Source organism: Melanotaenia boesemani, chromosome 21 (assembly GCF_017639745.1).
Source record: "Melanotaenia boesemani isolate fMelBoe1 chromosome 21, fMelBoe1.pri, whole genome shotgun sequence".
NCBI lineage: Eukaryota > Metazoa > Chordata > Actinopteri > Atheriniformes > Melanotaeniidae > Melanotaenia > Melanotaenia boesemani.
The window spans coordinates 14,854,506-14,865,916 of NC_055702.1; the positions used below are offsets into that span (position 1 = coordinate 14,854,506).

The 11,411-nt window shown below is 38.5% G+C and overlaps 1 protein-coding gene across 2 annotated transcripts in view; it reads left to right on the forward strand.

Moving 5' to 3' along the window:
• Positions 1 to 11,045, forward strand: part of svild (supervillin d) — a 47,400-nt gene extending 36,355 nt beyond the window's left edge. The window contains exons 20-30 of one of the 2 annotated variants that reach the window (XR_006008905.1): positions 833 to 1,133; positions 1,250 to 1,404; positions 1,514 to 1,616; positions 1,771 to 1,978; positions 2,064 to 2,197; positions 2,294 to 2,449; positions 2,770 to 2,913; positions 3,298 to 3,410; positions 3,513 to 3,668; positions 3,986 to 4,424; positions 11,034 to 11,045. Coding sequence is in view for 1 of the 2 variants with exons in the window: in XM_041973659.1 (XP_041829593.1) it covers positions 833 to 1,133; positions 1,250 to 1,404; positions 1,514 to 1,616; positions 1,771 to 1,978; positions 2,064 to 2,197; positions 2,294 to 2,449; positions 2,770 to 2,913; positions 3,298 to 3,410; positions 3,513 to 3,668; positions 3,986 to 4,072 (1,557 nt within the window). In the remaining variant the exon portion in view is untranslated. Of the gene's footprint in view, positions 1 to 832; positions 1,134 to 1,249; positions 1,405 to 1,513; positions 1,617 to 1,770; positions 1,979 to 2,063; positions 2,198 to 2,293; positions 2,450 to 2,769; positions 2,914 to 3,297; positions 3,411 to 3,512; positions 3,669 to 3,985; positions 5,121 to 11,033 lie in introns of those variants that run through there. The other variant, XM_041973659.1, reaches the window with a different exon arrangement.
• The last annotated feature ends 366 nt before the right edge of the window (positions 11,046 to 11,411 follow it).

An 11,411-nucleotide genomic window follows, 5' to 3' on the forward strand; every position in this document is an offset into this window, starting at 1 on the left:
AGATAAAAGGCTTTGATCAAACAGTAATCCAATGTTCACAATGAGTGAGATCCACACTTCTATAGTAGAGATGGGAGAAACCTGCAGCAGGAAAACCATTGATGCTGCAATCCACCACTTAGGCCTTTATGTTAGAGCGGCTAAACAGAAGCCTGTGTTCACTAAAATGCTCATGACAACCTGCTAGAAATTTGCCCAAAAAAAAGCCAAATGACTCTTAGATCATAAAAAGCTAAATTCTATCTGAGAAAGAATTGAAGGAACTATCTGAACATGATGCCAAAAAATGAGTGTGATGGAAACCAGATGGTGAGCATGACCCCATTAAAACATCCCTTTGTTTAAACATGATAATAGCAGCATCATACTGTGGACTTTTTTATACTGGCATACTAGTCAGAATAAAGAGAATAATAAACACAATAAAAATACACAGTATTCCTGAATGAAAACATTTTCCTGGGTCTTCCTAACTTTAGGCTGGGTAGGAATTTAACATTTCTATAAATCTCTGCAGAAGTCCGAGCTGAGTCGGCATCTAAACAATCAAACTTCTAAAAGAAAAATTTGTAGCGCTTGTAGTTTAATTTTCAAAAATACTTGAAACTATTATCACTTCAGATGTGCCTAAGCTACCTGAGAACTAAGTTAAGGGTCTGAATACATAGTAACTAATACAAGTGACTACGTGACTAAGAAAGAAAAGTGTCAAGATTATTTTGAAACATGAAGAAAGGAAACATTTTAATAGAAAAAATTACATGAACAATGTACATATACTGTGTAAAGTAACAAATACAAACCAACCAATAGCACTCTCTTTTTACTCAAGAGTCCAGACCGCTCCACCCCACGTTCCCCTCTGGATTTGGACCTGCAGCCATGTGATGCCAAAGCCCTGCTGAACAATGAGCCAGAGCCAGTGAAGACAGTTCTGGAGGGGGTTGATGTCCAGCGGGGGAACGGTCTGGTGAGGATTGAGGATGGAAGACAGGCAGCTTTGGACACGGTGGCTGTGGAAGCCTGGCATATCAAAGAGCATGGAGAGGAGGAATTACCCCAGGAGAGTTTGGGCCACCTGCATGAGGGCGATGCTTACATCATCCGCTGGAAGTACTCTATCACCACTCTTGGTAAGTCATACAAAAATAAGTAAATGTGGGGGTTGCTGGTTAGATGTAAAATGATTTCAAGGTTAAGTCTGTTAAGTGAAAGCACTTCTGAGTCTTCTGTGGTTCTGTTTTGTCAGTGGGGAAGCGGCAGAAACCAGGGGAGTGGAGTACTGGAGGTCCTGGCCGAGAGAGGATCGCTTGTTTTTTTTGGCAGGGCCGTCACTCCAGTGTCAGTGAGAAAGGAACTTCAGCTCTGATGACTGTGGAGCTGGGCAGCCACCGGGGCTCACAAGTGGGTTTCTGTTCATAACCGACACATGATCACTACTGTGTAACTGAAAATATTCATTTTAGGCTGTTACTATTACATCAGTCCAAATGAAATTTTTCATTCAACCAAGGTGCTAGTGAGTCAAGGAAAAGAGCCCCCGTGCTTCCTGCAGCTCTTCCAGGGTGGTTTGATCATCCACAAAGGAAGTAGAGAAAACAGTACCAACAACACAGGTACAAATGATGTAAAATACTGTTCCAAACACACCATGATTAACACATTACTCTCTGATCATATTTTGAATTTTGTTTTGAAAGAGCATATTCTGTTATTGTGATAACAGTCTTGCAGAGCACACTTTACACCGTGTCTGCTTCCTGTCTGTAGGGAGCTGGAGGTTGTTTTGTGTCCGTGGTGAGGCAGAGGTGGAGGCCTCTCTGGTGGAAGTTGACTGCCAGTGTGTCAGTCTGCGCTCTCGTGCCAGCATGGTGCTGCTGGAAGCTCAGAAAGGCCAACTCTACTTATGGCATGGGTGCAAAGCAAATGCAGGTGCTAAGCTGGTGGCCAAAAGGGCAGTGGACAAACTGACCCAGAGGTGAGGCACATACTGCATATGCAGGCGGAAAAGTGGTTAAAGGATGTCTGGCTATCGCTGACTGACAGTTATCTGTGTTTTCAAGGTGTCCCTCAGAGTTAGGACTGAGTAGCACCAGCAAGCTGAAAGTTGAAGAGGTGGAGGAAGGATCTGAACCCACAGAGTTTGTGAAGGCTTTAGGCTCGCAGGACAAAAAGGCTTATGACTGCATGCTGCAAGGTATGATCCAGAAGGCTGCTTAGACGCTCTTAGCAACTCAGTAGACCTAAGAGTGAGGATCATTGGTGAGTCTTTGTGTGGGTGTGCCATCTGTAGATCCAGGAAAGTACAACTTTACACCCCGACTCTTCCGGCTGAGCGCCAGCTCTGGAGTGTTTGAAGGGGAGGAGCGGCTGTATCCTGCCAGGGTGGCAGAGGGCGTCATGGCCATGCCTTTCCTGCAGGAGAACCTCTACAACACACAACAGCCAGGTATCACAAAACCCAAGCAGACACTTAACCAGGGATTTATTTATATGTTTTCAAACAATACAAACAGTTCTAAATGAATGATGCATCCTCCTCAAAGGTCAATGAATATCACAACACCTTTTTTCTTATACATCTGGCATTGTACCACAGAACTCTGATCTTTGCTCTCTGGATTCATCCTTTAACCTTAAAAGTTATATTTTGTTACAGTAGATTTTATTGTACAACTTTGAAGCCTTTTCAACAACCTCAAAAGATGACACCCTTATCTGTTGCTACTGGAAACTATCTTATTAAATTCTTGTGTTAATACCTTTCAGCCTTATTCATGCTGGACAACCACATGGAGGTGTATCTGTGGCAGGGCTGGCAGCCTGAAGATGCTGGGTGCACCGGCTCTGCGAAGATGCGCTGGGACAACGAGAGAAAGTGCGCCATGGAGACTGTGCTGCAGTACTGCAAAGGTTGAAGTGTTTCTCCCGTATTTTCTCATTTACGATGTTGATTTATTCATTCATTTTCACATTTTTTGATTTTTTTTAATTCACACAGTAGTGAAAAGAAGAAAATAATTAAAGTGGGAAAGGAGGCCAAACTCTGAATTATAGGTAATAATGCAGAATTGGGGATGTTAGAACCTGATGTGAGGAGAGATTGCAGTAAACATGTGAGCAGTTTCTTTTTCTTATGAGTAGTAATCCAGTTTATCAAGTAATCGTCTTTCTTAGCCACAAGGTGTAAGCCATTTTTTCCACTCAACATGAGTAGCTGGCAAGTTGTGTTTTTTTTTATTTGTATTAAATGTATGTTTTAATTGCTTCTAAAACTGTGTTATACTTGACTTACAGAGAAGAATCCTCGGCGTCCTCCTCAAGCTTATCTGGTCCTTGCAGGCAGTGAACCCCTGACGTTCACCAACATCTTCCCGTACTGGGAAGAGGACACCAGTATCCCTTCTCAGGTGGCTGACCTCTTTCTTTTTTTTTTCTACTTAAATTGTCTGACTAAGCAGCTTCTTCTTGAGTTTTGTATTTGCCTAACGTTAACTTGAATGTGTTTTCAGGGTGAGAACTCCAAAAACAAAGTGGTCATGGTGAAAGAGGCGCTGTCTAAACTCAGTAAGGAGCAGTACTCCATTGAAGAGCTGACCAGGAAGCCTCTGCCTGAGGGAGTGGACCCTCTACGCCTGGAGGACTACCTGTCTGACCAGGACTTCAAGGTAGGACATGCTTACTAAATCCCTTAAATGAGCCTGTTGTCATAAATGGAAGATTCTTGGCAGAACATTTTATCCTGATATTCAAAAAGAAACAATAAAAACCCACAATTAAAGAAGCTAGGACATATATGACAGCCCATTAAAGCAGATGTACTTAGATGTGCTAAATATTCCAAACACACCGATACAGCCTACAGATAAAGGCAGTTCTGAGATATTTGTGTAATAAAATGTTACAGTAATTGACCACATTCACCTAGAACCTATAGAAACCATGTACAGAGGTGCATTTATTCTCTTTCTTTATTGTTCTACAGACATTTTTTGAGATGAGTCGAGTTGAGTTCAATGCCCTGCCAAACTGGAAACAGAAGAATCTGAAGAAGAGCAAGGGTTTGTTTTAAAAACAAAACTCATTTTGTACACAAATATATTGTTTTTTATCCTGCTCAAACACTTTGATTTTTTTTTTTCATTTTATTGAAAAAGAACAAAAAAGTTATGCCCTCATTTTGTAAAAGCTTATAAAAAAAAAAACATACAATTTTGTTGAACTGTTGATCTATTTTTAACAGCAGTGCCATTTTTATGTTACACTGTAACGGAAAACTTTCAGCCTACACTTGTGTGCAATTATTACTCTCTTTTTTTTCTATGGTTAAAAAAAGGTTACTTTCATATTTTAATTATGTAACATACCGATATGTGTGTTTGTTTACTCAGTTACGCTGATTTTTGTGTAAGAAAGTCGAGGGAGTGATTCATCTTTTTTTACATTTAATGGAAAGAGCCAGCTCCGTGCACAGAGGAGTGCAGAAGCTTAGACTTTGACGTTAACAAAGAAAAGTGAAACAAACCAAAGTTCAGATCAAAGTTCCCTGAATTTTTTTTTAGCTGTTTTATGATCTCAGATCATAAGTCTGGGCCAGAAATCTGACTTTTCAGTTGTAACTACTGCAGAAACATATTCAGTCTTTTTTATTGATGGAAATCAGAATTAAAAAGAAAAATCCAACTTCCTGATGAACTTAATTAATTGAAGGCAATTGAAACCTAAAAGCTTGGTACTGAATATTTCTGGTTCTGTTAAATAATTGCCTCTGTGCCACTGATGGCATCCCTCTGGTTGTTTGGGACCAAATCCAATCTTGTTTTTTTCTGGTAAATGCACAACTTTAAAAGTATTAAGTGTGTGTCTGTGTGTGCGTGTATGAGACTGTGAGAAAGAAACTGCCTTCGTAGTGAAACCTGTGTTCCTCACCTGTAAAGGTCATGTTTATCTGCCTGTGATGTCTGAATTAGGAAAGTCTGCAATCATGTATTCATTTGTTGCAATATGCATCTTGTTTGTAATAAAAAAGATATGTATTATAAGTGGAGACAGTAGTGAGAATAAGATACTAATACTCAGTATTCCTTTTGAAATAAAAAATAAAATAAAAAAATCTCTGGTCTTTGGTTTTGGGTATTTTTTCCTAGAAGACAATTTTTTTCACAACAGGGAAAAAAACAAGTGTGAACAATAATCACGAAACACGTTTTGGGCCGGTGCTTACAAGATATGTTGTTAGAGGAGGGCTGTCAATAAAGTTACAGCTGTGCATCTGCAGTGAAAGTCCTTGTTTTTAGATGCTTTACTACACATACAAAAACATCTAAAAGTTTGTCATCATGCAGGTAGCATAGCTGGTGTTTAAACCTAATGTTTTAAAATATGAATCTTTATAGATTTTGGAACCAGTTCCTGTTAAGCAGAACTGACAGAGAACGCAGGTGAAACTATTAATGTTAACAATGGGTCTGTCATAGGTCTGCCAGTGACCCAACAGGCAGACTTAAAACTGATCCAGCTTATAGAGTTAAAGTAGCCAGTATTAGTCATGTTATTAAAATTCTTGTATTTGTGAATTCACTTTCTCTAAATGGAGATTTTAGTCATCGTGGGTGCAGTTCTGGTTTGAAGTAGATGTCTGAATAAATAAATAAAAAAACAGCAGAGTATCAAAGCATTAAGGGGGTGGGCAAGAAAATGTAGATCTGGAGCTGCTGTTGCTGAAATGCTCAGCAAGGCTGAGGAAAATTGCAGAAATCAATGTGATCCATGGAGCAATTTGAAATCACAGCATGCACAATTCAAGTACATTTTTTATTCTACTGGGGAAAAAAAAAAAAAAACATAAGTTACAAAGCAGTGAACCTGAATATGCTGCTGTGTGATAAATGGAGAATCATGTCTGATTCAGCTCAGGCTGTCCTGAAGCTTTGGCACAGCAGTGTTCACAAGAAACCACCAGATGGTGTTATCACTTCAGCCTTCAGTCCATAGCGCTTCCTTCAAATCTGTGCTGCCTTTTGGACAATTATAATTAATGAGAACTTTTAAAGAAAGTTGTAACTCTTTCTTATGAATTAAGGATTTGAAAATGTATCAAATACTCTCAATAATAGTCATGAGTATAAGTTGGGTTCAGCCTGACTCATGCATTGTAATATATGTTTTAAGCAGCACCTGCTTATTTATGCAGCACATCTGTGCTTCACACACTTCAAGTCTTCCACATTCTGCAGGCATACACAGGAGTGTATAACACACTTATTTAAAAATCACGAGCTCTCTCTGTACCTTCATGTCAGATTGATGTCGACTAACATGCAGCAGCAAAGTTATTTCCACAACAGATGGCAGGAGGCAGTCGATGCTTCCTCGAACATCAACTGGGCGGCTAGATTGTTTGTTTATCATACATCAACTCTGTCCTGCCAGCATTAATCACCGGCATTGCTCTGGCTGCTGGCTCAGGTGGCACAGCAACACTGCGTGGCCGAACATGCAGGCAGACAATGAGGATACTAATACAAGGCAGTATCACTTGAATGATGACTTGAATGATAACTTGAGATGAATAAGCTAGAAATGTAGATTCTGCAGGGAGAAGATTAAACCACTTTGATCAGACAACAAACTGACTAAAATAGTTTTGAAGAGTTTGTGGACAAATACTTTATGAATATATCTCTTAAAAAGTTTGTTACTTTTAATACCCAGACTACACAGACGGCTGTTGTAGCCTTTAATCTTAATGTGACACATCTGTTTTTCATGCAAAGGTGGTGTGGGCTGTGTGATATTTTAGATTTTGAATTTGTTAATAAGGACTGCATGTATTAGAATGAATCAGGGTTGCTTTAGTTTCATCTCGGAGACACAAAATAACCAGATGCAAATAAACACCCAGAATGATAGCGTGTCACATCGACAATTATGACCAATAAGAGGCAGAACGAGATATTTTTTGTTTTGTTTTGTTTTTTTCTAAGCGAATTTTCACTGGGTGCTTCAGCTTCTTCCCACAAGCCAAAAACAAGCCCAGTGTTTCTAAATTAGTCATCGGTGGGAGTATATCTGTGTTAGCTCCTAATGGACTGGTAACCTACCCACAGATGTGCCCCACCTCCAGTCCAGTGACAGCTTGGCTAAACCCCCCAGCATAGATAATAGATGGATGTCCATAAGGTCTGAATGGCTAAAAGTGGATGTGAAACAAGCAGAGATGCAAATTATCTAAAAAGAAACATCTGCAGACAAGTAGAAGACAGCCATTATAGAATCGTTACAGTGTGAAGTTATTGATAAAACGGTCCTTGCCAGCCTCTTCCAGCACTCTGTGCTTTCTTCAGACAGCTCCAGAGTTATTTGGTTTTTCTCTTTCTATCACACATGTTTACTTCAAATGCTAAAAGATGTTATGAAGTCATAATTCTTCAGCAGAAGATGAAAACAAACAAGACAGCTGAATAACAAAATGGTGTGTTCATGTGCTACACCCTGCTTTTAAAGGGCCTTCTAAAACTATGAGTTGATGGTTTTATTGGCAAGAAGAGATAACTTGGTTTTGATGCAGAGTAACTCACAAAGTAATACAGCCTAGCTTGCCTGCAAAGAAGGATAACAACAATAATATTAATAAAAAAATAAATAAAAACAAATCTTGTTTCATGCGAGAAATCCAAGGCCTTGAAAAATTCATTGAGTGGTCTGTGCGCAGCAGTCAGTATTGAACTGAATAAAATCCTGCAGTAACCTTGGATGCCTGCATGTGTCAATGAGTTTGCACTGAGGACGGTCGGTAGGTGATAATGTTGTTAATCAATGCTGCTCCCTGGCTTCCTTCCCAGCAACACTCTGACTTGGAATCTCTGCTGCTGGAATAAGTGCATCAAGTTCTCCAACACTTTGAAGAGCTGCAGCAGGGTTAACACTCCGAGCTGTGCATGTTCTCACCAGAACATGTATTGATCTATGAATCCTGTCAACAGTATCTCAAGGCTTCTGCAAGTTTTTCTTTATGTTTTCCCCTCTGTTTTTGTCTCAGAGGAACATTTCTTGCATCAAAGTTGCACTCGACCGACCTAGATGCTTTAATCTTTGTTGCATATATTTGAATATACTTAGAGTAATATTACCACCATCAATGTTTAGCATAACATTGATTCATCCGTTCATTCATTCATTTATTTCTTTTCTGAAGCTGCGGTTTGCCAGAAGCTAAGAAGTGTAGTGACTAATTTTCTAGCCATCATCCTCAAAATTACTTTCACTCTGAAAGTTAAGGAGGATTGTTACAAGCTGAAATCAAGACTCATCAGGCAACTTGTTTATAATTGTCCAGCTTTGCTGAGTCTGTGTGAAATGTTGCCTTAGCTGTTCTTAGCTGACAGCAGTGGCACTTGGTGTGGTTGTTTCCTGCTTTGAGGTCCAGCATATTGTGTCTTCAGAGGTGGTCTTCTGCATACCATGGAGTTACTGTTGCCTTTCTATCATATCAAACCAGTCTGCCCATTCTCCTTCCATCTCTAAAATCAACAAGGCATGTTTGTCTAGAGGTCTTCAACGTTTGTTGGGCTAAGGACCCCTGTATAAATGGAAAGACTATCATACCTCTATATGGCATGTGTTTTGCGACTTTGCATAGAACTGCTAAGTTTGTTTAGCCTAGCAAAAATGTCAGTATGATATAGGTGAATCAAAACTTCAGATCATTTTAATGATTTTTTTCAGATCTTTTCTAGTTTGCGCTCATCCTTATCAGCTACTACATCAGCAGCAGGTGTTGCCTCAGCACTTGCATTTTCACCAGTGGTTTCTGATATGGAAATGTAGGAAGTAAAACGCCAAAATGGAAAGAAGTGATTCAATTTTTGGGGGTGATCCGGATAACTGCCTGGATCCACACATTTTTTTAAAGGCTTCTTTACAGTATTTTTTAAAAAAGTGTTCATTTGTATGATCTCTATATCTGGCATTATTTATCAACCTAATGGCCCTTTTGTGCATTTTATTTATTGTTTGTATAATACTTTTGTATGTATTTCCCCACACCTTTACACAGTAACTCATGTATGGTAAAACTAATGAACAATATAATTTCATTTAAGTTCACAATATTTAGTATGTGCCTTGTTTTTCCCAAGACAGCAATGCTCCGTGCCAACGTCCCCCGAACATAACTAATGTGTGGTTTCCAACAGATTTTGTAGTCTAAGATCACACCGAGAGATTTAATTTCATTAACTCTATCAATAGTTAATTTTACTTCAACATTTTTCTTATAATTTCCAAACATCATAAAACTAGTTTTATTCAAATTTAATGACAATTTATTTATATCAAACCACATTTTTAGTCGTGACCACCTCCACAAGCTGCTGCAGTTTCACACCTGAACAAAATATATTTGTGTCATCTGCAAATAACACAAACCTGTTTGTATTTGATACTTTGTAAATATCATTATTATACATAATAAATATTTTTGGACCTAACACTGATCTTTGAGGTACCCCACATATAATATTCTTCAGTCCAGACTTTTATTGATTTATCTGTACAAATTGTTGCCTGTTATGTAAATAGCTCTTTAAACGAGTCCAGAACAATACCTCAGAAGCCATACTTCTCCATTTTTTTAAACAATATGTCATGGTTGACAGTGTCAAATGCTTTCCCCAGATCAAGAAATAGTCCAAGTGCATATCTCTTTGTATTAATAAATTTAGTTATTTCTTCTACCGTCTCAATCTCAAACAAGGATGTTGATCTGCTATTTTTAAAGCCATTCTGACTGTCACTCAGCAGCTGATCTTTCTCTACAAAACTGTCAAACCTCTTTATGATCCACATTATGTTCCAATATTTTACAGAACTGGGAAAGTACTAAAATCAGCCTGTAATTGCTGTAGTGATGTTCATTTCCTGATTTGTAAATGGGAACAACTTTAGCTACTTTTGTCTTGAATTTGAAAAAAAAAACTCTGTTCTTAAAAGGCAAATTGAAGACATGCATTAAACCACTATTGACAGTGAATTTCAATACCATCCCAGTCTGCACTTCACCGCTCATTGTACAGGGCACTTTTTACAGTTGCATTGGATTCATGTTAATGTATTTAAATTTGTGAGTACAAGACATGAAACAGAGGTTATTAAGTTGTGGGCATGTGATTGGCTGATCAGCTATTTGTGTTATCATGCAACAAGTGTCCTTAAAAGTGACTAAGTATATCACGGAGACTTGCAGTGATGCTAATTTGTTTACTTGTGGGACCTGCCTGGATTTGTTTGTCCTGGAACCTGTAAATTTTAGGTGTGACAACAGTCAATAGCAGCTTCAAGAGATCAGCAATAAAAAAAATAAATAAAAGCATTTTTTTTAAACTGCAAAGATGTTTTTGCTTTGCTTCTGACTGGCATCAGCAAAAGTTAAATTTTCTGGCTCGGCTGGTAGTTAATGGTGACACAGACGGTTCATCTAATTATTTGCCAAGTAATAGTTTTTTAATCTGCCCATCCTTGTTCGGTTTCCATGGATGACTTCCCAGATGCTGTTGTGTTACAAACCATCTGATTCATGTTGTTTATACCAAGCCCCTCCATTGCATTGCTTTATTTAGTAATTTTTTTTTTCCATTAGTATTTGCACTACAGTGCACCTTCGGCTTGTGGACACAAAGCAATGCCCTTGATGACAGTTCAGTGACTCATGCATCATCAGCTTTCAGTGAGTCCATAAGTGGGTGCATACTTGTCCTTGTCATAAAACTGTCCTTGAATTTGAGTCAGGTATTTTGCAATGTGATGTCAAATATTTTTTCAAAGCACTGACTCCATTATGAGCTGATCTACAGGCAGCAGTGCCCAAAGCCGGAAAAAGCTCAAACATTTTTTTTTTCTTAACAGAATTGTAGATATTTTCTTAATACATTTTAAAGACGGCAATGAAATAAGGCTGAAATTAAAATGTGCTTTTGTTGGTCTTATAAGAACTGCTTGTTCATGATGAGTGAACACAACTAACCGACTGTGAGTGAAAGTCCAGAAAGCTGTGGACACACTGATGAGAATCTTATCTCAACTACAATATTAAAGGTCACAACTAATATTTGATCTTCTGCTTCCACAATATTGTTACACACACTATTGATTTGTACCTGATAAAGGGTGCAAACACAATGTACAAGGATAAAATAAGGAGGAAAGTTGGAAAAAATGCCTTTTTTTTGGTTTAAATAAAAAAAATACTTTTGCACTTGGAGACTAAAGGATCAGGAGAGCTGAGCTATTTGGTCTGGTGAGCATTTGTTTTGGCTGATGTGTAATATCAGCGAGTATTTCCAGGTAACAGATGTGACAGTTTGCTCAATTTACTCTCATATTCTTGTCATTAGTACACTAACTTTCATCAA